Source organism: Equus quagga, chromosome 4, assembly GCF_021613505.1.
Source record: "Equus quagga isolate Etosha38 chromosome 4, UCLA_HA_Equagga_1.0, whole genome shotgun sequence".
NCBI lineage: Eukaryota > Metazoa > Chordata > Mammalia > Perissodactyla > Equidae > Equus > Equus quagga.
In genome coordinates, this window is record NC_060270.1 from 109,451,310 (window position 1) to 109,478,079 (window position 26,770).

The 26,770-nt window shown below is 35.4% G+C and overlaps 1 protein-coding gene and 1 non-coding gene across 7 annotated transcripts in view; both read right to left on the minus strand.

The window, feature by feature from the left end:
- Positions 1-18: 18 nt before the first annotated feature.
- FASTKD1 (FAST kinase domains 1) overlaps positions 19-26,770 on the minus strand; it is a 37,129-nt gene continuing 10,377 nt past the window's right edge. For 4 of the 6 annotated variants that reach the window (XM_046658472.1, XM_046658471.1, XM_046658473.1 and 1 more), the window contains exons 5-15: positions 25,153-25,551; positions 23,286-23,396; positions 22,192-22,323; positions 18,087-18,573; positions 16,879-16,993; positions 12,170-12,298; positions 11,207-11,338; positions 10,722-10,835; positions 5,792-5,930; positions 4,746-4,860; positions 19-3,926 (exon numbers count right to left, since the gene is read on the minus strand). In XM_046658472.1, coding sequence (XP_046514428.1) covers positions 3,831-3,926; positions 4,746-4,860; positions 5,792-5,930; positions 10,722-10,835; positions 11,207-11,338; positions 12,170-12,298; positions 16,879-16,993; positions 18,087-18,573; positions 22,192-22,323; positions 23,286-23,396; positions 25,153-25,551 — 1,969 coding nt within the window. In that variant the 3' untranslated portion in view covers positions 19-3,830. Of the gene's footprint in view, positions 3,927-4,563; positions 4,624-4,745; positions 4,861-5,791; positions 5,931-10,721; positions 10,836-11,206; positions 11,339-12,169; positions 12,299-16,878; positions 16,994-18,086; positions 18,574-22,191; positions 22,324-23,285; positions 23,397-25,152; positions 25,552-26,770 lie in introns of those variants that run through there. The other 2 variants (XM_046658476.1, XM_046658475.1) reach the window with 2 other exon arrangements.
- On the minus strand, positions 19,797-19,899 carry LOC124238753 (small nucleolar RNA U13). Its single transcript, XR_006888360.1, has one exon. It is a non-coding gene; the product is annotated as a small nucleolar RNA U13 (small nucleolar RNA).

Here is a 26,770-nt window from a genome sequence, read left to right on the forward strand (position 1 = left end):
ATGGCCTGATGAGGGGTGCCATGTCCACGCCCAGGATCCAAACCGGCGAAATCCTAGGCCTCCGAAGCGGAGCACATGAACTTAAGCACTCGGCCACGGGGCTGGCCCCACAAGTGGTCTTTCTTTTTTCTCCATTCTTTTTGCAACACTGGTATGTTGTGATTTAAATCAAATTGAAAATTTTTAAAATTTAAAACCAGTAAATCACAGTCTTCAAGCCATTAACTACAGTGTCTGTGGTAGGACAGTGGGGGAACGTCCATAGGAAACGGACTAATTGTTTAAACTGCTGGGGCAGAAGTTGGGGCCAGTGGGTGGTATGGTGAGGGTGTGTATTCATTGTTTTTTTAACCTATACTTTCCATGAAAGAGGTACCTATTTGCAAATTCCTGATAGGTGACTATACTATTCCATTTTCTGGGATGTGAAACCCTGCATTCAAGCTCTTTGTTCTTAGTGTACACAGTAAGTTGAGGCCTCAGTCTGTCCACAGCCATCACATTCAGCTCACTGCAAGACATCAACTAATCATCACTTCCTTAGAAGTGTCATGTGCTTTCACAGACATGTTTGGCATCTATCCTTACACATGTTATTTTCTGAGAAACCTGACTTGGAACTAATTTGGAATATTCTATTATTACTTGTCAAGCAGTTACATAAAGAACAGATGAATGTTGATACAACTTTATTTTCTCTACCATAAATATGGAAACATACTCAACTAAATTCCGTTTTACCTTGGATCTTTGAAGTAGAATCCTGAGTACTTTTCTATATCGAGAAATACCGCTCTGAACTATACCAGGAGGACACAATCAACAGATCAAGAAGGTGGGAAACTCTACAGGTTGTTCAGCACATAAATTGTTAGAAAGAGAAAGGGATGGGGGGACACTTCTAGACTAACACAGACTTAAAAGGGTGAGGGGGGACAAATTATATTGTCTGAAAATGCACTGCATGATCTGTAAACTGTAAAAGGTGATAAAATTGTAAAAAAGGAAGCGCTTACTATAAGAGCAAGAGAGTGGTTGCTTTGGGGAATAGAGTGCTGAACTATGCAGACATGAAATTAAGTTGTAAAAATAATTCTTTGGGATGATAAAAATGTTCTGGTATTAGATAGTGGTGATGGTTGCACAGCCTCATGAATATACTAAAAACCACTGAATTGTATATTTTAAAAGGGTGGATTTTATGGCATGTAAGTTAAATCTCAATGAAAAAAAACACTTGTTTATAACAAACCGAGTTATTTAGAAAAATCATCAAACAAAAATACAAGAATATATATAAAGAAAACCATTTGAATCAGACAGCCTAGAAAAAGGAGAGAAAGAGATGTGGTACATGAGAAGTCAGATTATGTGTAACAATAAGTGAAAGGTACATCAGGGTCATTTAATCAAGATTTCCATGTATCTAAAGTATACAATAACTGGGTTTTTTCATTTATATCCAAAGGAAACAATTTTATAACCCTAATCATCAGCCTAATCGTTTTATTCTAAAAGTTGCATAATAAAATATTTTACCCTATTCAGGGGTTTAATTCTTGGAATCATTTGCTTGGGAAGTAGAACACATTCATGAAAATAGATAAACACTTGGAATTTGGCATTTCAGCCAATACAAATGAATATCATGAGGAAATTCAGAATGAGGGAGACTGGTTACAAGGAGACATCTTTCATTTGCTTACTGTTAGGATTCTGTTTTTCACAAAAGCTTCTGTGAAGTTCACATTTTGCAAAATCATTTTTGGAGCTCAAGTCATGCAAAATAATTTGATATATTAAACAAGTACTTCAACTAAGCCTAAATCAGATATCAATGGACCCAAATACATGCAGGACACACATTTTAAAGCTATTCTTAAGATTCAAGGCACTCTGGCTACCAGCTTATTTTGGAACAGAGTGAATTGAGAGTCATGAAGTCAGAAGATAGCAAGTTTCAGACGGCCAATTAGCTGCACCCAACAGATGCCTGACGGTAGTCACAATATGGCTATCTGCTGAGCACAAATATATCATTCTTGGAAGAAGGGCTGGGGATTATATCACATAGTAGGCCCTCAGTAACTATTTTATTGAATAAATATATTGTAGGACAGAGAGAAAATCATTATTCCCTCAGCATGTGTAGGATCAGACCAGGTCAAGATTGGTCCACTGCCCCCTTAGTTAGCATTTCTTTGCTTCCATTTATAAGAAAACTCCTATCTCCCCACACTTTCTCTTGAACCAGTCAGGTTTTCACACCCACCACTGCACAAAACTACTCTTTTCAAGGTTACAAATGATTTTCACATTACTAAATTTAATGGACATTTCCCAGGCCTCGTCCCACCTGACCCATCAGCAGCATCTGCTCCAACTGCTTACCTCCTCCTCCTCGAAATGCTTTCCCCACTTGGCTTCTAGGAAGGGTTACTACCTATGACTATTCCTCCCACCTCATTGGCCAGCCCTGCCCAGTCTCCTTTTTGGCTCCTTCTCTTTTTCTAGACCTCATGTTGGGGCACCTGGAGCTCAGTCTTCAGACCTCTCCTCCATTCACACTCTCCTCCAATCACATTTTAGTGATTTCATCTACTCTCATCACATTAAATACAGCTAATAACTTCCAAATTTATATCTACGGCCTGGACCTCTCCCCTGACATCCAAACTCATTTATTGAATTGCCTGTTTGATGTCTCCACTTAGATGTTTAAAAGGCATCACAATCTCAACATGTCTCAAACCAAACTCGTGATCCTCTCCCCCACCCCCACCTCCCTCTTCCCATGGACTTCCCCGTTTCAGTCAATGCCAGTGACATCCTTTTAGTTGCTCAGGACAAAACTTAGGAGTATCTTTGATTCCTTTCTTTCTCTCATACTTCATATCCAATCAGTGAACAAATACTATTGCCTCTGCCTTCGAAATACATAAAAAAATCTAACCAGTTCTCATTACCTCCACTGCCACTACTCTCCAATTCACCATCCATTTCTTGTCTGGATTATTGCAATGACCTTCTAATGGGTTTCCCTGCTTAAACACCTGCCCCCTGCAGTCTTTTCTCATCTTGATAGAGCAGCAAAAGTGATCCTGTTAAAGCAAGAGTTCTTATTCCTTTGCTAGAAACTCCCCAACAGCCTCTCATTTCACTCAGGGTAGCCATGAGGTCATATATATCTGACTCTGTTATCTGTCTTACTTTTTATTATACTTCCACCCCCACGTCCCACTTGTTCTGCTCCAGCCACACTGGATTCCTAGTTATTTTCAACATGCCAGGACTATTCCCACCTCAGGACCTTTGCACCTATTGGTCCTTCTGCCTGGAGTATTCTACCCCCAGATAGCTCCTTAAGTCTTTACTCAACTATCACCTCAGTCAGCCACTCCCAGATCACCCTATGTAAAATTACACCCTCCCACAATATTCCTATTCCACCTTGCTCCAAATTTTTCCCCATAGCACTTAATATCATCTAAGGTATAATACATTTTATTCATTTATTTTGTTTGACTCCACTCATGGATGTATCCCCAGCATCTAAAACAGCTGCTGACACATAGTATGCACTCAAACAATGAACTGTAAACTATTTAATTTTCTTAAAAGCCACATGTCTTTTAAGAATTTTAAACAATTTCCGAAGTAGATAGTAGAGAAAGTATTCAATTGTAAAATGTCTGTTTAGTTTAATAGGTATTCAATTGACCTTAAAATCAATCAATTCTACACTATTATTTTTTAATTGAGGTGGGCCACAATTGAAATAAGTTCAAATATGACACACCATGATAAATAGTTTTAAATAAAAACTACGATCATGATTTGCCTTCTCCAAATATGTGTTCTCTCAGGTAGTCCATCCGAGCATCCTTTGTCGACAGTGCCATAGAGTTCCACTCAAAGAGAGGGATCTGGAAAACAAGTAATGCAGTCTGAATGAAAGTTTTAAAGCAACAGCAAAAATCATCAGGGCAGACTTCTGAGCATACTGAACAGAGCTGTAAGAACACTATGAAATTAGTTTACATAAGCACAGCCTTTGAACCCTTTTTGGGAGCCAAGTGGGTCCTTCTTCATGACAAGGCCTAAAAGACCTTTGCTTCTGAGCTCCTCTCAGCTTCTTTCATTCTTCTGTTCACACAGTACCAACAATGGACACTTTTTCCTATGTGCCCAACCTACATGCATGCCCCACCTTTTTCTCTTACAACTCTATCCATCTCCATAGTGCCTCTCTCGTAAGATAAATAGAAAAATCAACAGATCTTCTAGAGACAATAAAAAAATGACGATTTTTATTTACTATTCTTCAAAAAGAAAAACAAGGAAGATGTCCTGTTTCAGAGATATTTTAATCCAACTTTTTTTTAATGTTAAAACAAAAAGATGGGCTGGCCCAGTGGCGCAGAAGTCAGGTGCGCACATTCCACTTCAGCGGCCCGGGGTTCACTGGTTCAGATCCCAGGTGCGGACATGGCAGCACTTCGCACACCATGCTGTAGTAGGCGTCCCACATATAAAGTGGAGGAAGATGGGCACGGATGTTAGCTCAGGGCCAGTCTTCCTCAGCAAAGAGAGGAGGACTGGCAGCAGTTAGCTCAGGGCCATCTTCCTCAAAAAAAACACAAAAAAACAAAAAGATAATTCTAGAACTTTCAAATTAAAAAGAAACATGTTCAGCCAGTGTCACTGGGTTTTTTTAGAGCCTGAATTACATGAGTATTTCATACCTGAATTACACGATAGCCCAAAATTTCCAAATGTCGTTTTTTCATAGCAGATTTTCCTTTTAAGTGAGGGATGTTTCTACAAAAAGCTCTTGGATCTAAAAACTCCAAAGCAATCCTACATAAGATAAAAATAGATATTTACTTCTGAAATTAAAATGAGAAACTAAATAATTACAAGCCTTTCAAGAACAAGGTTGCATCTTTATAAACTAAAAAATGCCAAATGAATAAATGAGTATACAAGTCATTTTTCTACTTAAACTAGTAATTATGAGTAGACAAATAAGCCTACTCATTAGAATTTATACCAAAAATTATAGTAAATATCTTCATGCTTTCATCCATTTGTTTCTTTCTTCAATATATATATATATGGGCTGGCCCAGTGTCATAGTGGTGAAGTTTGTGTACTCTGCTTCAGGAGCCCAGGGTTCACAGGTTTGGATCCCAGGCATGGACCTAGCACTGCTCATCAAGCTACACTGTAGTGGCAGCCCACATAAAATAGAGGAAGATTAGCACAGATGTTAGCTCAGTGACAATCTTCCTCAAGCAAAAAGAGGAAGATTAGCAACAGATGTTAGCTCAGGGCCAATCTTCCTCATATAAAAAAATATTTGTTTGTTTGTTTAATTTATTTATTATGCACCTACCATATGTAAGGCACTGTGAGAGATACAACGATAAAGTGACAGCTTATAGTCTAACAGAGAACATATGACACACGTAGTAAGTAACTGGAATGCAGTGTAGGAAATGGCTAAGTGCTATCAGAAAAGTAGAGAGGTATGGGAGCACCAAAGAAGAAGATACTTGTCTCCTTCCGCTGAGGACAACTCAAAGGTTAGCACTTTAGTTAGAGATGTCTGGGCTTTGGACAATGAAGGACGAACATTAAGGCAGAAGAAACAAGAAAAGCAAAGGTACCGAGGTAGAATGCATGAGATACATGAGGAGCAGATTCTACTACAATCAATCCTTGATAACTGAGTTCATTATGCCAAACAAGTTTACATAACAAAATCTGAAACTAAGAAATACATTACCTTTCAGCTCCTGGTGGCAGCCTTGATCCAACTATTTGGGTATTTGATCCCCAGTGCATTTCTGGCAGTTTTCCCAAAGTTATATTATGGCTTTCATAAGGAAGAGGTTTTTTTCTTTTATCCAAGATACACTCAAAACCTATAAGGAAGTATATCAATCAACAGTATGAATTAGGTAAATTCTTACAGGCAAAAGTTTAAGATATATTTTAAATATATATACATAAATATGCAGACATATACATACACACACCTACAAAAAAGAATGATGTACCTCCCTAATTATCCAACTAATTTTATATGATCTGGCCCAATGGCACCTCTCTTTAAAAATCGATCAATAGAAACCAACCAGCAAGTATCACTATAGTACTTAACATGGAGCTATATTTAGCACTGCCAGTAGGCCAGATCACATTAGTTTTATTTTAATTTCCTTAAATCTCTTGGTCACATTTGGAGGACTCTAAACCAACTCATCTGAAACCCAGTAAAGACAAAGATTGAAGCATATATTCTGTCTTTCCTGTATGAAGTGTACATAAGGGTAACTAGTTGATCTGGGAAAGTTCTTTTTAGATAAATTCCAGCAAATGAATGCAAGAGGAATGATAAATGTAGATCACTACTTTGCCACTCCTAATGAATGATGGATTTGGGCAATAAATTTTTTTTTTCTGCTTTTTCTCCCCAAATCCCCCCAGTACATAGTTGTGTATTTTTAGTTGTGGGTCCTTCTAGTTGTGGCATGTGGGATGCCGCCTCAACGTGGCCTGACGAGTGGTGCCATGTCCGCGCCCAGGATCCAAACCAGGGAAACCCTGGGCCGCTGAAGCAGAGCGCAGGAACTTAACCACTCAGCCACAGGGCTGGCCCCCAGGCAATAATTTTAATGGCTAAAATCAGTAGGTGAAGAGCTGATGGGAGAACTTTCTAATGCATGAGCTAATGATACACAAACCTACTGATGAATCTTAATATAATAAAAAGAAGACAACCAGCATTGTGTGTCTTCTGATACGATGCAATAAGAAGTAGACACCACCTATGAAATAGTCTGGCCAAAAAAACCACTAACCTGAATCTAATCAAGCCGCTAGATTTAACTACTGGTTTACAGGATAAACAAGGGATGCAGGAACATGTTAAATGACACCACAGGGTTGCAATTGGAAAAGACCAGAATGAAAAAACAATTTTTTTTCAATAAACAAATTGTAAGGGGGAAAAAGAGAGAAAGGTGAAAATTAAAAAGACAAATCAAACAAATGTAATATTTGGAACCCAATTTTAACAAACAGTAAAATAAAACATATAAAAGACAATTGAGATCTGAACATTGACAAGCTATGTGATCTTAAGAAATTATTACGACCGGTTGTAGGGGTGATAATGATGGTAATGTGGTTATGTATCCTTTTAGATATACATTCTGAAATGATATATTATCTGTGATTTGCTTGAAAAGGATCAGGTGGGACTCTGGTGAGTGAGTATTGATAACTATCGATACAGGACGGGGGGTTCATTATACTATTCTATCTTTGTGTATGGTTGAAATTCTTTCATAATAAAACAATCATAAAAGTATTTAAACCAAGAAAAAAGAAAAGAAATGAAAAAAGAAACAATGAATAAAAAAAGAGTAGATTTAATTATCTCCTTTTTACATATGAGGGAAACTGGGGCACTGAAGCATTTTCAAGTTAATTATCAAATGTGAAATATAGTTCTCATTAAGAGAATGAATTCTGGAGCGAGAATGCCTAGGTCAAATCCTGGCTCTACATTTGCCAACTACAAAACCTTGGGCAAACAATGTCTCTGGGCCTCAGTTTCCTTCTCTGTAAAATACAATAATTTACGTACCTTGTAGGGGCAAAATAAATAAATGTATTATATATAAAACCCTTAAAACAGTGTCTAACACATAATAGCAATATATAAGTGTATAAATTAATAGTTATTATATGAAATTGCAGTATTGTTTGACAGATGCACATACCAGCAAAAAATCTTAAGGACTGACTAAATAAACCATAGCACATTCATTCAATGAAATATTACACTCACTAAAAATAATGTATAATTATATTTGTTGACATAGAAAAATGTCCATAATATATAAACTAAGATACAAACACTATAAAATAAGCCATTTTTGGTTTTTAAAAAGTCAGTTAGACTCCAAAAGTAAACAGTGGCTGTATCATGGGTGATTTTTCTTTTTTATTATCTATCCTTTCTGGTTTTTCTATAAGCATGAATCCTGACTTTTTAAGTGTTTTTTAATTGCCTTAAGCAATGCTTCCAATCCACAGTTCTTAATCATATTATTATATTCTCTTAATTATACCATATCCTTATATACAAATATTACCAATTAAATCTTATTTTAATGATTTATATACATTTTCACACATAAATAAGTCTCAACAATTGGAGGTACAAATATGAATTGGAAATACAATGGGCTTGGGATATAATAATCCTAGTTTCAATGCTAATTATGTGTTACGTGTAATTTTTTTTTCTTCTTTTTACTTTTTTGTGTCTTCCAACTGTTTTACTATGGATAAGTACTATTTCTACTTTGAAAGAAATGTTAACAAAACAAACAAAAAGAATAAAATTCGGTAACAGGAATAAAGAACCAGCCATAGCGCCCGTCACAAATTTAGTGCTCAATAATATTGAATTATATGAGATGAGATTACAGATCATTTTCACATTCACATTTTAGCGCATTTCCTTCTGTGAGCATTACTTTTACAGAAGTATATCTATTTTTTAAACAGTAAAGGTAAACAGGAGTGTATCTATCTTTTAAAACAACCCTCTGGCAGAGACTGCAAGTTGTCCCCCAATACCTAACACTTCCCTTCATTTTTAATAATATGAGTCCCTAAATTCTAGCTGGGTACATGGCCACCCAGAATAAAAACCACATTGTCTAAACTCACTTGCAGCCAAGTGTGGCCATGACATATAATTAAAAACAGTTATGTGCAACTTCAGGGAACTGCACTTAAAGGGACACCCTTCCTTTTCCTTCCCTCCTCCTCCTGCTTGGGTTGTAGATGTGCTGGCTAGAGCAGGAGCAGCCATCTTGGACCATGAAGTGGAAGCTACATGTAGAGGATGGCAGATCATAATAAGATAGATCCTGGATCTTCAATATTGGTGGAACTGGCATCCCAGCCCTGGATACCTCGTGTGTACGGGAGAAGGAAACAAACTTGGTTAAGTTCCTGTTATTTGTGGATTTTTGTCACTCAGAGCCAAACCTAATCCTGACTAAAACAATCAAACCACTGACAGTATGTGTTCTGTAGTGCTAGAGGAGAGTATTCCTGACTATCTGGTTCAGCCTCCTGCCGAAATCACTCACTCACGCACATGCACAAACATACACACACCAACATCATCTGATCATCCAGCCTCTGCCTGAACGTTTCTTCTTCACAAGGCAGCCTATTATATCATTTTTCAACAAGTCTTTCATAAAATTCTCCTTATACTGAGTTAAAATCTGCTTAAATTTTTACCATTTTTTAATCTCTGATAGAGACAGCCAATCTTCTTTCACGTAACAATCCTTCAAACATTTTTAAAGTTATGCTACCCATAAGACTTCTAGTTTTCAGACTAAACATTCCTAGCTTTTTTTTTAAATAAAATTTATCAAGCACTTACTACGTCCAAAGATAGTGCTAAATGCTTTTCATGCAACATGTCAGTTAATCCCATTAAGCAGACATTATTATCCCTATTTTACAGATAAAGAAACTAATAAGGTTCAGAGGTTTAGGAATTTGCTCAAGGATTGAAATCCATGCCGTCCCAGTCCTCTCTAGTTCTTTCTAAGACATGATTTCTAGATCCTCTCTTTCTAGGCCCTATTTGTCATGGTCTCTCATAAAATGCAACACTCAAAAAAAGAATACAAGGGCTGGCCCCGTGGCCTAGTGGTTAAGTTCAAGATGCTCTTCTTCAGCAGCCCGGGTTCACGGGTTCAGATCCCGGGTGCAGACCTATACGACTCATCAGCCATGCTGTGGTGGAAACCCACATATAAAATAGAGGAAGACTGGCACAGATGTTAGCTCATGGCTAATCTTCCTCAGGAAAGAAAAAAGAGAATACAATACTAAGATGTGTCTGAAGGACAGAATGCTGTAGGACTACCAACTTTCTTGTTATTAATAATAATATAGTTTATGTTAGTATTTGACTTTTGGCACCCACTTAACATTATTTATATCAAGCTTATAATCCTTTAAAACATCCTGTATGTATGCAGATGTTTTCTAAATCTAAATTTAGAAAGTTTATGTTAATCCTCTTAATATTTCATCTCTTCATTTAAGTTGAATTTAGCAATTTTTAAAAAATTTTATACTGCCATCCAACATATCAGCTAGCTCACCAGCTTTATATCATCAACAACTAAATCAGAATGCCTTCTCCAACTAGACCACTGAGAAACAAGGTTAACTAGATTTGGGTTGAGCATACACCTATGGAAATCTCTGTCCAGGTTGATAATCCAACTTAGTTTTTGAGACGAACTTAAAACGATGAAACTGAAATAAGAAGTCATTTCCCTGACTTTAGTGCACGGAGTGGAGCGGAAACTTTTGAAGATCCAGAAAGGTTCAATGAATTTGAATCTGGGTTTTACTCAGAATCAATGAAAGGCTAAACTTAAAAAAATTTTTTGAAGAACAGCAAACTGCTGATAGTTATCAAAGCTGGCCCTGGGAACTTGAGGATTCATTGTACCGTTCTTTCTACTTTTGTCTGAAAATTTTCAAGATAACTTGAAAAAATTCAAAAAAATTTCTTTTTTAAATTCCAGGTGATGAGATGATTCCATTTAAATTAGCCTAGCCTTCTGGAAGTAGCTAAGAACCTAGCAAAGACTTACCTATTGTGTGGTAATAAGGTGTGAGAACCGAGGCTTTTACAAAATTGATTCCTCCTAGTACCTCTGCTAACATTTTATAAATCTGCTGCTGTGCTCCATTCATGCTGCCGATATCTTTAGGAAAATAAAAATAATTAGTTCACTTAAAATAAGTTAATCAGTTTTTGAATGAAAATCATCCCAAGCCTACAAACTGAAAAATAAAGATTAATATTTCCAACAAGAGCTCCAATGTAATACTATATGCAATGACATTAAATTCAGTACAAGTTCTTTGCTCTCTACCAAAAGAGGTTTGGTGTCTTAAATATTAAGAAATTCTTATAACACAAATGTCATCTAAAAAGTAGTTCCGTTAAACAGGTTATGGCACTCTTGTGAACTCTGGCATCATGGTTAGGTTTACCAATAATAACAATGTACGACCTAGTAATTTACTTTAGAATTAAACTTCGCTATCTGACTGACCCAAAGAAAACTCACACCTTTATTATACTGTTGTTGACAGAAGCGGTCATGAAACCATGGAATCTGATACTCAGGGCATTCCAAGCAGACTGCTCTATTTAATTCCATAAGACGAAACTGGACCCTCATGTTTAGAGATGAACATAAAACTGGAATTAAAAAGAAAAATAATGGATTTTGATAACTTGGACCTAGCAGAGATGATCCATTTTGTTCACATTCATTTATCCCCACTACTGGTTGATACTTTTATTCTCATAAAATCATTTCATTTGCACACACATGCTTTGTATTTTTAAATTATTACATTCAGTGGCATGATTAGGACCAACACCAATGTTGTTTTCACTAATTATGAATGTTACAACTACATTTTTAAAAACACTACCAAAGAATTTTCATTCACTTAGTAGTCCACATTTAGGAATCTATCCTAAGGAAACAAAGATGAGATCAATGATTCATGGATAATAATCATTAGTTCTACAAAAGAAGAATTGGAAATGACCTAAAAGATAAATTTTATTACATCTGTATAATGACAGGTTATGTAGACACTAAAAGAATCGTGACATCAAAAAATATTTAACGGCATGGAAAATCGTTAAAAATATAATTCAATGACAAAAGGCAACATATAAAAGCAAATATATAAATAATCCAAAATTTGTTTTAAAATATATGTAGTAATATAAACTACAAAGAGAGAGACTCCTACTACTAAGAGAGAGACAGAAAAGAAAGAAATACTCCAAAACGTTAAAAGTGGTAGTTTTACTTGGTGGTAAGATTATGAGTAATCTTTTATTTTCTATTTTATACTGTTCTGTGTTGTCCAAATTTTCTACGATAAGCAGGAAATACTTTTATAAACAGAAAAAAACACATTATTATCATTTAAATGCTTCAATATAGGTAGAGCTAAAACTTGAACATAAAGTACAAGTGATAATTTCTTAAATTAAAATGTAGATACATACGTTCAAGTTGAGAATCTAATCTGGCTAAGAACTTGATGTTAAAAATTGCTTTTAGCAGATCTTCTGGAAAATACTGAAGAGTGGCCAAAGAGAAACCAAGAAACACTAATTTGAGAGGATCCAATAAACCTAAAACAAAATTAAGATTTTTTTTAAAAAAAATTATAATGCACAGCCATCTCACATATACCTAGCTCACACTTAGTTCAGGTAAACCCAGGTTTTTAAAAAACAGTACAGGGGCCTGCCCAGTGGCATAGTGGTTAAGTCTGCATGCTCTGCCTCAGTGGGCTGGAGTTTGCAGGTTCAGATCCTGGGCATGACCCTACATACCATTCACCAAGCCGTGCTGTGGCAACATCCCACATACAAAACAGAGGAAGATTAACACAGACATTAGCTCAGGGACAGTCTTCCTCAAGCAAAAAGAGGAAGATTGGCAACAGACGTTAGCTCAGGGCCAATCTTCCTCACCAAAAAAAAAAAAAAAAGTATAAACACAGCCTTGACAAAATGTATCTATACCATTATAAGTCAGGATAGTAGTAAAGTGGTTACCTTTGGGTGGGGGTGAAGAGGAAAGAGGGACAGGGGAGAAGAGTCCTTGGTAACATTCTGTTTCCTGATCAGGGTACAGATTCTTTGGGTGATTATATCTGTATAAATTCATACTATATACTAAGAATATATGGATGTTTCTATATTATTATTATTACACTTCCATTAGAAGTTGTTTAACTTGCCTTCAAAAGAGAAAAGAATTCAAAACAAAGGTCAGTTGTGTATGTAAAAAGGAGAAGTGATCCCAGTTTCTACGTACTGATGATAATAATAGTGCTCAAAATTTGTTAGGTATCATGCTATGCACTTTACAAATATTAACTCATTTAAACCTCACTTCAATATACAGTAGTAACAATTATTATCTCTTCTTTATAAATCAGTGTACTGAGGCACAGAGAAGTTAAATGACTTGCCCAAAGTCTCATGTGAGCAAGTGGAGGGTGAGACTTAACTCACAGATTCTAGCTCCGGAGCCTGGACCACTATACCGTGCTGCCTCTAAGGATCTCAGATTAGCAGGCTAAGTGGAGATATGCATGAAGCTCAGGTCTCCCCTGGCACCTCCCCCCTCACCTGTCACTCAGCAGCATGGCGCACGTCCCAGAGTATAAGGCTTAAGGTTATCTACCTGATTTGCCTCATCCAAGAGACATTTCTATGAGAGGGAAGTGGTCATCTGAAATGCCTGATTGGCAGCAATATTCTTACAAAGGACAAAAAAAGACAAAAAATCTTTTCTTTTGGATTTTTTGCTGTGCTTATTTAATAAAGAAAGATTAAGTCATAAACAAGGTTAATAGTGACGGTCTCTCCCAGCAAAACTGTTCTATCAAAACTAATACTTATTCAAAATAAAATTATTATTCCATTAGTTATTTAAAATTTTACTTATAAAGGTCTCCAAGAATTTTCCAAATAATCTCTCAGTAAGTCTTACAAAATCAAAGCTGTGAGCCAGCCCTGATGGCCTAGTGGTTAAAGTTCGGTACCCTCACTGCTTAGGCAGCCCAGGTTCGGTTCCCAGGCATGGAACCACACCACCTATCTGTCAGTAGCCATGCTGTGGCAGCAACTCATATAGAAGGACTAGAAGGACTTACAACGGGATATACAACCATGTACTGGGGCTTTGGGGAGAGGGGAAAAAAAAGAAAATCAAAGCTGTACTTCTTAACCTTTCTTTTCTTACCAAAAAAAGAATGTACTTTCATTTCCTTCTGGTGGCTGACACAACTGAACCACCAGGAGAGCATACTCTAAGTCTCATCATTCTACATATACTTGTGTTACTAACAAGGAGTATATATGAATGCCATACACTCATACATAAATAAATATACATATGTTATATGAATATGTGTGTTTATTTACATAGGAATGCCACACATGCATGCACCCATACACAAATAAACATACATGTTATATGAATACGTGTATATTTATTTATATAGGAATGCCACACATGCATACGCCCATAAATAAATAAACATATACATATCACAGTCCCATTTTACTTGTCTATTAGAGACAATTAGAGACATGTCTATTAGAGTAATAGACATGGTCAGACACCATCTGGCCCATAGATCCCAAAAAATGTAGCAAAGTCCATGAACATAATAGTGACATAATTAATGTATTTATACCGGTCTCTCACCAGCCTAACTAGAGGTCAATAGGTCTAGAGAAACATACCCTAATATAGAGCCTAACACCTTCTGCCGGATGTGGAAGCTCTCAGTTAAGTATCTTGGTGGATGGCAGATGGTATTTCTTACTCTCCAGACACAGAAAAAAGCTCTGAGGAAACTAGTCTCTGGCTGTCTCTCTAACCTCTTCTCTGACCTACTCAGTCTCCTGCCACTCCTGCCACAATGAATCTGCTGTTCCTGGAAGAAATCAAGCATGTTGTCACCTCAGTGCCTTTGCACTTGCTTTTCTTTGTCCTGGGATCCTCTTCCCCATCCATTGCCATGGATCACTCTCACTTCATTCAATCCATGGTCAAATGACATCTCCTCAGAGGCAGTCCCTCACACCCCTATCTAAAATGGCACTTCATCTCCCCTACCCCTCTATGCTCCATCCTACACACTTACTCTGCTCCAGTGTTCTTGAACACTTTTCACCACCTGATGTTATATATTTATTTACTGTTTATGTTTGTCTCCTCCCACCAGAAAGTAAACTCAGTGATGGTAGAGTCCGTTTTTATTGTCTCCACATCTCCAGTGACTAGAAGACTGCCTGACAATAAGTACTTGGTGAATGTTGACTGAAAAGCAGTAACTACTGGGCTAGATATTTCACTTCTAAAACTTCCACATCACATTGACAAGTAAGAGGTGTGAGTCTGAGAAGAGAGACCCCATAAATCCCTACTCCTCGAAGGCCAAACAGTCCCAAACACAATTCAGGACCCAAAATAAACAATGAAAAGCAAAAAAAGTACTTTCCTACCTCTGCTACCCTCACATACTGCTTCTGCTAAGGCCAACAGTAAGAAGGATTATTTCTGTTGTACTTTTTTCCAGGACTGAAACACTATTTAAAGACTTTTTTAGGAGACACATAATAATCAGCACCAGAGCAGCAATCTTTCTGACAAGAAATATCTACTGAGGCCCTTAAGAAATATTTGTTTTCTATTTTAGAAAAACTCAAACTATTAAAATTGACAGAAGCAATCAGATGCTATATGTCTCCAGATGTGACACAAATTTCAAGTACACTGCACCGCATACAAGGCATTTTTGCTGAAAATATTTTATCTGAATCTAATCAAGCGTCTATACCTAACTTTTTTTTTTCCTGCTTCTTCTCCCCAAATCCCCCCAGTACATAGTTGTGTATTTTAGTTGTGGGTCCTTCTAGTTGTGGTATGTGGGACGCCGCCTCAACATAGCCTAATGAGCGGTGCCATGTCCGCGCCCAGGATCCAAACCGGGAAAACCCTCGGGTCACTGAAGCGGAGCACACGAACTTGACCACTCAGCCACGGAGCCAGCCCCTATACCTAACTTCTAACGTACTAGAAATACAGGAGATGGAGAAGCAAGTTAAAAGAAAGCACTCAGACAAATCTAGAATGTTGCACAGTTAACAATAAATGGCCAATTTCTTGTATAAAAAATAGATATCAAGAAAAAGAAGATAGGGAGAAAGGGACATAATAAATCAACATTGGTTGCCTAAAAAAAATTATAAAAGACACTCTGGTGACAATTGACAAATCTGATTATGGACTGAGTAGGCAGTAGATGGCACTGTTCATTTTCTTAAGTGTGATACTGGTATTGTGCTAATCTAGGAGAATGTCCTTATAACCTGAAGTATTTAGGGCTGACACTTCAAACGGTTCATCATACATACACACACAGCAAATTGACAAACATTAATCATGACTCCAAAGCTAGACTTTGAGTATCCAGTACACAGATGTTTGTTATATTGTTCTTTCAATTTTCCTGTGTATTTGATAACTTAGATAACAAAAAGTTAGAAAAAAACAAAAATCGTTCCCCTAAGTCAATGCCAAGCAAAAAAAACAAAAAATAGAGACTATTCTAGACTACAAGAAACTAACTTGTAAGAAGTAACAACCTAATGCAGTGAGTGAACCTTGACTGGATCCTGAGTCCAAAATAACCACTCTGAAAGGCACTGTGGGAATAACGAGGGAGATGTAAACATGGATTGTGTGTTAGATATTCGGGGGCTATGAATTTTCTTAGGTGTGATAATAGTATTGTGGTGGTACAGGAGAAGGTCATAACTCTTAGGAGGCGTCTGCCTAAGCAATTACGGGTCAAGGATCACAATGCCTGCAACTTACTGTGAAATGGCTTAGAGAAAAATAAGAGAGCAAAAGAGACAAAGAGTAAAGCAAATATGATAAAATGGCAACAATTACTGAATCTATCCAGTGAGTATATAGGTGCTACCTGTTGGATTCTTTCAATTTTTTCTGCACGTTTGACATTTTTTGTCAGAAAAAAGTTTCAAAAATGTATCGAAAACGGTTTTTTAAGGTATAGAACTCATGGCTATCGTGGTTACCCTTTAAATGAGGGATATTGCTCAGAGTAGCAGCAACAGTATCCTCCAACCAACTCATTCGACATAATACCAAACAATATACCTACCTAAGTAAGAATTAAGGTGTTGAATGCAAGTTCCGAAAAATTCATCTCTTTGAGGTGGATCATAGTTCAAGATGCTGAATGGAAGAATAACAGCAAGGACTGCAAAAGGATGGATCTGTATACCAGAACAAAAATGTTACTGTTTAAACAGCAGTAAAACAAAACACAACTTAACCTAATTATTATTTTAGGTAGAAGTCTTTATCTAATACGCCTATAGACAAACAAACATGCACATAGTTAAATGATAAATCTATCACTCTGTTTATTAAGTTTTCCACCCTGCTATAATCTATCTAATCCCACCACTAATTTCTAGTAACTCGAAGTGTTAATGCAGAAAAAATAAATCATAAAATCTCCAAATTTATTTTTTTAGGCATAAAGTTCTGTTCCAGAATTCATTAGTCACTAAAATCACTAGGAATTAGTATCACTGATTTCCAAGATATCAGTGCATTTTATAGATTCATGATACAATAAAATCAAGGAAGTTTCTTTGTTTACAAGGATTAGAATTCATTTTTCTTTCATTCGTTCATTTTCTTATTTTATTATTCATTCATTCACCTAAAACTTAACTGTCGGGCACTATGCTAAGCAAAGAAGACAGACGTTTATTTTCATTTGTGAGAAATATTGTCTTCTAACTAAAAGCCTTATCCTGACACATATAATAGATTTTGTAAGTGAGCATCTTCTCACATAATGCAAAAGCAGCATTTTACAAGTTCCAGAAATAAATACATAAAAATACACACTAATAATTTAAAAATACTAAAATACTCATAATTTTCTCAGTTTTCACACTTACCTCACACTCTTGAATATAGTTGTTTTTAAATAGTAAAAGTACTATCACAGGATTATAGAAAACAAGAAAAAAGAAAAACAAAAATCATTCACACTCTACTATCCTAATACAACTAGTATTGTTTAGTATTAAGTATTTCCTTCTAGTCAATGAATTTTGACTACTGATCTTAACAATATTGTAATGAACCAAAGGATGACTGCTTATCTCCCCAAATCCGCACCGCTGGAGGGAGAGGCTTTAAGGGGAGGAAGAACAAATTGCTGAATCAGAAACTAGAGTTTCATTTTTAAACTTCATATCCCAATCAAGTTCTCAAAGGACTTATGATAAACACTGATGCTTCTAGATGTTGACAACTATATAAAACTAATGGGTGACATTTTCATTTCACCTTTTCAATCTGCTGAATGACCACTGAGGCTATCCTATCAAGTAGCAAAGTACTGAGGTAGTTAGTTCTAGAAATAAAAGATGCAATCCTTGCCACATTTATGTAATTAATTTCATCCATCAAACGCTGTAAAGTAGCAACTGTTTCTTCAAGGAGTGAATCCGCAAACCAGTCTCCTTTTAAAGATCTAAGCTCTTCCCATAACAGATTCAAATCGTTGCAATTTTGCAGTCTCTGATGAGCATAGTGATCTAATTTTTGAAGCAATTTCAGCTGTTTCCCAGTATTACTATCCAGATACATGTGATCATACTCAATCCATCTTAAAACAGATGTGGCAAAACCGTTCAGGTCACTTAGGTCACACTGCGGCAAAACTGCTTCGATTCGAGATATCCCTGCTTCATCTAGGTGAGGAGAAGGAAGCATCGAAATGGCACAAACCAGGATGCAAATCTCACTAGGTATGACACTAATTTTCAAATAACTATAAAGAAAGAGGGAAAAAAGAACAAAATTAATAAATCAGCAACAAAACCCAAAATAGATGCATTAAAATATGAATATATAATTATTATTACACTTAACAGGTGTGATAGGCTTAAAATATAAGTTAGTTGAGAAGGGTAGATAAATTCAAAGATGACAGGTCCATAAAGAGTTACTAAGGGAAGCCGTAAGCACTTCCCAAATTTTTTTATGCAAAAATAAAAGTATAGTCCCTGGCAAACAAAAGGTCAGTGTCAGAACAATGTTTGCAGTGCTGTTGCTGGAGACAGAATTTGAACTAAATTTCTGATACGACCTGTCAGGAGCTGCTTTGACCCAGTACAGGCCCCGGCAGACAGTGATAACTCAATAATATTGGTTCCCTTCTTACTTCTGCTATTTAAAAAGTCTAACCTTTAAAAAAACCCAAAAAACACAGCACATACAATTGACTCCATTCTCTACTCCTCCTTTCCCAAACCTCTGTGGTAAGAGTCACACCACCAGGGCAGCAATTGTGAAAATACAAATAAAAAACTGGGAGCTTTGAAAGAAGCTTTAGGTTTATAAGCACTGGAAGAGATAATCAAATGAAAACTAAAACAAAATTGAGTTACTTTCTAAAATATTAAATTAGCATACTAAAATAATCATAATATTCAACATTAGCAAGGGTGCATTGATACAGGCATTCTCACTCATTAATAGTAAACCTAAAAAGTTGGTGTAACCTTTGTGGAAAGTAATTTAGCAGTATGGCTCAAGAACTTCACAAGTAATTATATCATTTGATATGATCAATCCCTGTCTAGAAAACTAACCCAAGAAAATAATCTAAAGTGCCTGCAAAGATTTGTGTTAGTTATTCATTAGAATTTTAATGTGGCTAAAATCTGAAAAAAAATCTAAATACCCAATGATGGGAAATAATTAAGTGAATTACGGTACAGTCATATGATGGGTGATATCCAGTCATTAAAAACATTTACAAATAGTTCTAAATGATGTGGGAAAATGCTGATACAGGTAAGTGGGGAAAAAGAAAACCAAAACTGCTTGTTCATGATTCTCAATTATGAAATAAAAATATACATATATATCTACATATATACATACGTAAGTATGTACCAAAAGGAAATAAACCAAATTGTTGACAGTAGATGAATGGGTTTATTTTCTTCTTTATACTTTTTTCTGTTTTCAAAATGATTTTTTTTTCCATGTCAGATCAATAATGTGCCAATGTCATAACAGGTCTGAGGGAGGCACAGCTCACACAATAGTGTGAACACCCAATCATCATGCTTATGCACCACAGAAGGATCTCAAAATTGTTTTTATATAACATTTGGCCCATTGTCTGACACAAAGCAGGTACTCAATAAGTACTAAATGAATATTTTATTCTGATAAAAACAAAAAATTAATACACTATTTTATACAAAGAAAAGAAAGCCCCTCAAAGCTGTATCTGTTTGCAGAACTGACCCAAGGGATAGAACTCTCAAAATTTGCCAATCTTGTGATACTTGTCTAAAAATAAACCCCCAACCACACAATTTCTCCAGTCTCCACTTGATGTTTTCCCGTGTGACGCTTCCTAAAATTCCAAAACTTACATATGCACGTGTGTTTATTTACAATACCACTATCATGGCTAAAATTAGAAAATAAAAAAATACCAAGTGTTGGCAAGGACGTGGACAACAGGATTGTTCACATTCTGCTCGTGGGAATATAAACTGGTACAGCCACTTTAGAAAATTGTTTTGTGGATCTACTGAAGATGAATATATGTATAACCTATGAACCAACAATCATACTCCTTGGTAAATACCCACAGGAATGCATACATATTTTCCCTAAAAGATATGCACAGGATATTCATAATAGCCAAAAATTGGAAATAAATCAAATATCCCTCAATAGTAGAATGGATAAAAAAAACTTTGTTGTATTCTTACAAAAGAATACTATACAGCAAAAACATGGGTAAATCTCATAAACATAATATTGAACAAAAGAAGCCAGACACAAAACAGCCAACACTAATCCACGCAGTCAGAAATAGGAATAGTAATTAACCTAGGCGGGGGACAGAGAGGGGAACAGGGTAATGAGGAGGGGATGTATATACTTTACACAGATTATATTTCAATATGTTAAAAAAAAAACCAAACCATATTATTCCAGTACATGAACTTGCTGGGTTTCCCAAATGGTTTCAGTAGCTATTTATATCAACACTTATGAGAACTAGTTTAACTAGATCCTGTTCCTTCACACAATCTGCACTAAAGCAGGGGAAAGTGAGTACTCTGAAGCATAAGCACCTATGATTTTATATAACATTTCTCAACTAATTTTGATAAAATTTTAAGCCACAGAGACATGTAAGGGCTGTTGCTACTCAGAATTACTAAACTTCAACATTGTCATGTTTGCTTCAAGTCTTTCTATAAAGGAAGTAAAACATTACAGGTGAGGTGAAATCCCCTTTGATGCTCTCACTTGGGTTTTATTTTTCCGTTAGCATAACTATAGGTAAACAGTATTGCACAACTTAATTTTTTAAAAAACACTGTGCAGACCAAATAAATCATTACACTGGGTCAGTTTATAATATCTAATTTAGAATATAAAATTTTTAATTCAGAGGCTATGTGAAAGTCTACACTAAATATGGAAAGGGTAAAGAAACAATAATCCTACATATAAGCACCTTGATAAGAAGGAAGTTCTTTTGTCAAGAAAAGGGTGAACTTTCTTATACCATACCTCACATGCTAAATCGTCATCTGATAAAGTGCCACCTCTTATTCTTCTCTTCACATCCTTCCTTAATTATAACGGTATATCACTTTATTATAATAAAAGTCATTTTTAACTATGTGCCAATCTTTTGATTACAGCATAGAGCCCCATGCCTGGTCTTTCAGAAATCAAAATAAGAAATCAAACTAGCATGAAAAAATGGAGGGTAAAAAAATTAATCTGGCTTTAATTTCATCAAGTCATTATTCTGACCTTTAAAATAAAAACTTCTAATGGAAAACTCCATGTTAGGGTAATGAAAATCAATGGGAAACTGAATAACTTCTTAGCTGACATATGAATGGTATATCCACAGAAAAGCAGAGAATTTTAACATATAAAGGGGAAATTTTATATGAAAAGACTTTTTCACTCTTATCGTCATATATTTTATTTTAAAAATTACAAATTAAAAAATTTAATATGCCTTAAAACAGGCAAGTAAGTAGACTGAAGATCCCTTAATATGAGCACTCCCAAATGGAGTTTTGCCTGCTTCAGCAGCTCCAATCACTTCCTGGTTATTCTATTCCTATAGAAAAGGAGAATGGCTTGGCTTTTACTGTTACTCATGCCCTAGGGAACTCACCACCCCACTGCCTCATTTCCATTTCAAAATATACCAAGTATAAGCATTGGCAGAATGGGCATGGGGAGGGATAACCGTCTTGATATTTTCAATAAGAAGCTACCCAATTCTGCCTCCAAAAGTTTCAACAACTCTATACATAATTAAACAAAACAAATATTGAGGCTAGATTATAAAATGAAAGACTAAACCGAACTTCTATTTTAATCTTACCTAAGCAGTAATTCTTGGAGTTTCACAAAAAGCTCTTTACTTCGAAAATGTAGAAAAATCAATGCTTGAGTTATCTTCAGTAACTCTACTGGTTTATAGTTATCCAAATTTTTATGGAGAATTGAAGCAATTCTAAAAAGAATGACAAAACATATATTATAACCAGTTCATTCAATTATTTATTAAACATTTACTCAGGAGCTCTTTCATGCCAGACACGCTCTGTGCTGCAGAAACAGCGATGAATGAGAAAAGGTTTTCTTTTCTTGAAGAACTGTCTCAAGATGGTGATAGAAATGTAAACAATTAAAATAGAATGAGGCAAGAGCTATCAATGAAGTGTGAATGAAATAATATTTAATTATCAATAGTAAGAGGAGAGAGAAGCATATAGTTTTACTTTCTAAATAGAAAAATCTCACAGAACAGCCATCAAATTCCATATCCTCCCCCTCAAAAAATCTTTCCCAAGAATTACTAACAATTAGCAAAACTAATTGTTAGTTTTTTGATTAAATTGTTGATTTAATTTCCTTCCTTAAATCCACTGGCCTTCCACTGGAGATGCTTAAAAGCAATGGGAAATACTAAGAGGCAGAAGTTGGAAGAATTAGGGCAGAAGGAATACTAAAAATATATATAATAGATATATATAACAGATAATGAAAAATTAAGTATGTAATAATCTGAACCATGTATTTTTTGCTTCTTAAATCTCCAGTTAACAAAAAAGCCAATCCATGGTAGTATGACTTCAAGGTAACAACTGTGGTGTGAAACAATTCAAATTCACATAGATGTTAACTGTTCTGCAGAAAATCTGCTTTTTGAAAAGCAGGGTCCTGCTCTACACTCTCCACTTTCCTAGACTATGATGCTCTGCTCGAGAACAAGAGCAGCAGCAAATGAAAACTGCTGTAAACAATTTTTAAATTTCTATTTGAAAAGCAAACTATTTAGAAAATAATACCTTAAGTGTTAATTCTTTATTTCTTCAAAACCAACAGCTAGATTATAGAAAAAAACAATTTTTCCTCAAAAACATAACTACTTATGAATGACAACTAGACAAGCATAAGTTTCAGGAAAACTACCTTTTAATCAGATGTGAATTTCGGCTTTCCATCTCCTCCATTGCTCCCATCACTGCCAGGGCTTGCTGGCTGGTCAGCTCCTCTGACATCAATAATATAGTTGACTTAAGTCTAAAAGCAAAGAAAAATAATCTTATGTCAAAAAACTGATGATTAGCTTATAAAAATATTTTTAAGAATAGTTCTTAGGTAGCAAATAGAAAATAAATAATATAAACAAAAACTGAATTCAATATATAATTCCAATTTCCTCCCCACATAATTAGGTATAATATAAAATACTGAATTAAGAAAAATACATTGTCTTCTTCAAAGCAATTAAGATATTAGTATAATCTAATCTTAAACTGTCTCAAAAAGTATAGACAAAAGGTTTTTTAATTCATTTTCAAATAAGATAAGGTTACAATGGTTATAAAATACAATGACTCAGTAAAATTATTCAGTACTAGAGAGCTAAAGAACTAATAACTGACATTCTAACAATATCCCAATTTTTAAAAATTGAGTAAGATCTGATCAGGAAGTCAATATACCTTCATATTAACAGAAATTTTATATACCAAGTACTTGCTCTAACACTATAAACTGAAAATTTACATTTTGAAACCATCCAAAGTAGTGCAGCAATAAAAGTATCTAAATACGTGTGTCTTTTAGAATAATTTAGAAGGCAAGACCATAACATGAAATCTGGAGATAGCAGCATAAACTAATTTTCTATTCATACTAGACAGTTCCACACCATCTTTTTCACCAGCCTTATCAAACATTTCAAACCCAGCTTCTCTTTTTCCCAACCACTTACATCCAAATTTTTCTCTCACTTTCTGGTCTGTGCACAGAATTCACTACCTACATCACTAATTTGACTACTTACTCCTAAACTATACTGCAATGTCACGGTATCTACATATTTCATTTATATATTTCTATCTTCCCAATTGGAATATAAATTCCTTGAAGGCAGATATCCAGTTAAATCCAACTTTTGTACTGCTTTAGCATATGAGATTTTAACAGTACTTAGTGACAAAAAAAAGAGAAAGATTCCAATAAAACTTTTCTTAATAATCATCTTGTTCCCACCTTGATACAGTCTCTTAAAATGTACCCTTAAATTTCTTCATATAATTCAAAGGACTCAAAAATAAAACTCTCCATGAAGTTTTTATCAATAGAGTAATGTCAGAGATACCTCTACTATGCAACTCCAGGAACGCTTGCTTAACTGAACCTACTAATCCTACTTATCTGTTTCCTCATACTTAGGAATCATGTATTAATCTAATATTTGCTCATCTTCAATGTCCCAGATATTTCTGTCCACCTCAATACTGGCAAAACTAGAAATTCTTAAAAGATAGGAGACAAATCAAATTCACTCAAACCTGATATATACCATTGGGAATATATATACTGAGAACGCATACCAATGTGCATAATAAACGCTTTTGAGGATGAATATGAAGACAACAGGGCATAAAATGGTCCACTGTTAGGACTACTATAATTCTGAATATTCCACACCCCATTCCCGGGTGGGGGATCTTCAGCCTGTGTAAAACCAGTCACATGGCCTAGGAAGGGAGAATAACAGCACTCCAGTGGTGTTCTCCTTCATCCACTGCTGTGCTGGTCACCACCAGGGGATTACTGGCCCCTTTAGGAACACAGTAGTAGACTAAGAGTTTGAGATGTAAATTAGAATAGTCATAGAAAAAATCAAGGAGCAGACCACGAGATTACTTCCTCTTCCATGGGGAATGGGGTGATTTTTGTGCCTTCCAGAACTGCAAGGAGATCTAAGCTTGAACATTCCATATATGCTCAACAAGAAAAGTAAAGCGTTTTTAGCTAAACTTACTGTTTCTTTTCTTCAGGTCCTGCCAAGGGTCCCAAAGCTACAAACAATTTTACAAAGCTAGCAGGCTGGCTAAACAGAGGAATCATTTCAGTTAGCCTCTTTTTAGCCATTATAATAAATTCAAAACTATGAAACTGTAGAGAGTGGTATAGCGTAAGTATTTTACTGATGGACTCCAAATCAAGGTGGTTCGCATTGCTTAAAAACACTTTATTGCACCTTTCTAATAGTGGGTAATAACTATATTTAATATTTCGAAGAAACTGCACTATTCTTCTTGCAGTGATGACCTGGGAAGAATCTATGCCGTCAAAAAGAAGTTCTGTTTTGTTCACTAATTGTTCTTGAAAACGCTGTGATATTAAAGAAGATATGCTGACCATCAAAACAGACAAGGACCTGAAAAGAGAAAAGATGCAAACATTTTTACATTATTTAAGAATAATGAACAATTCTAACACTAAAGGGTTAGATATGGAAAGGAACTGGTAAAAATATTATAGGTTTTATAGCACTAAATTTTTCTTGTTAACACTAGCGGGACTTGAACTCAGATCTCCTAGTAATTGATCTCCTTTAGACAAAAAAAGCTTTGAAATAATACCTTTTATTGAGTGTTTATAATATCTCATTTTATAGATAACTGCTTTGGAGGAAAATATTTTAGTGATGTTTACTCAGAAATCAATTTGGACCAATAGCCCATTAATGCAACATTAGAGGCCTCATTTTATATTTTTGGAAGTAGACTTCACTTTGTTACTCCTTTCTCTGTATATCTATAATTTATGAATAAAAATCTTAGCAAAATATTTCCCACTAGTGAATAATTTCATATATTTTAATGCTTTGTGTTAGATTGATATTAATATTTGACAGTAAGATGATACTAAACATGAGGTAGCATTTAATATTTCTTCACTCAAACACTTTTAAGGAAGAAAAATCACTTTTATAGGCACTGTGGAAGACACTAACATTACAAAGGTGAGGGTCTTGCTTTCAAAAGACAGTTCTTATATAAAATTTAGAAAACCACAAACACAAGAATGCATCTATAATGAATAAAGAATGTAAACAATCTACAAAATAAAAATATAAAACTATCTCAACCATTAGGATAGTGGGACTGTTTGCATTCTTTTGTTCCCAAATTTCTTTAGTCTTTTCAAAAAACATACATATATGTTTTAAAGACTTTATTTTTTTATTTTTCCTTCTTCTCCCCAAAGTCCCCCAGTACATAGTTGCATATTTTAGTTGTGGGTCCTTCTAGTTGTGCTCCATGGGACGCCACCTCAGCATGGCCTGATGAGTGATGCTAGGTCTGCGCCCAGGATCCGAACTGGCAAAAACCCTAGGCCACCAAAGCAGAGTGCACTAACTTAACCACTCAGCCGCAGGGCTGGCCCCTTAAAAAATATTTTTTAAAAAACCCAGCTGTACAAGACTTTGGCTTCTCTAATCAAAATGTTTAGTGTTAATATTAACTAACATTAATTAGTAATCTAACATTGCTACTTAGTTTAACCATAAACCCCCGAAATGATTTCTAAAAATTGTACATGGGCCGGCCCTGTTGCCAAGCGGTTAACCTCAGGGTGCTCTGCTTTGGGGG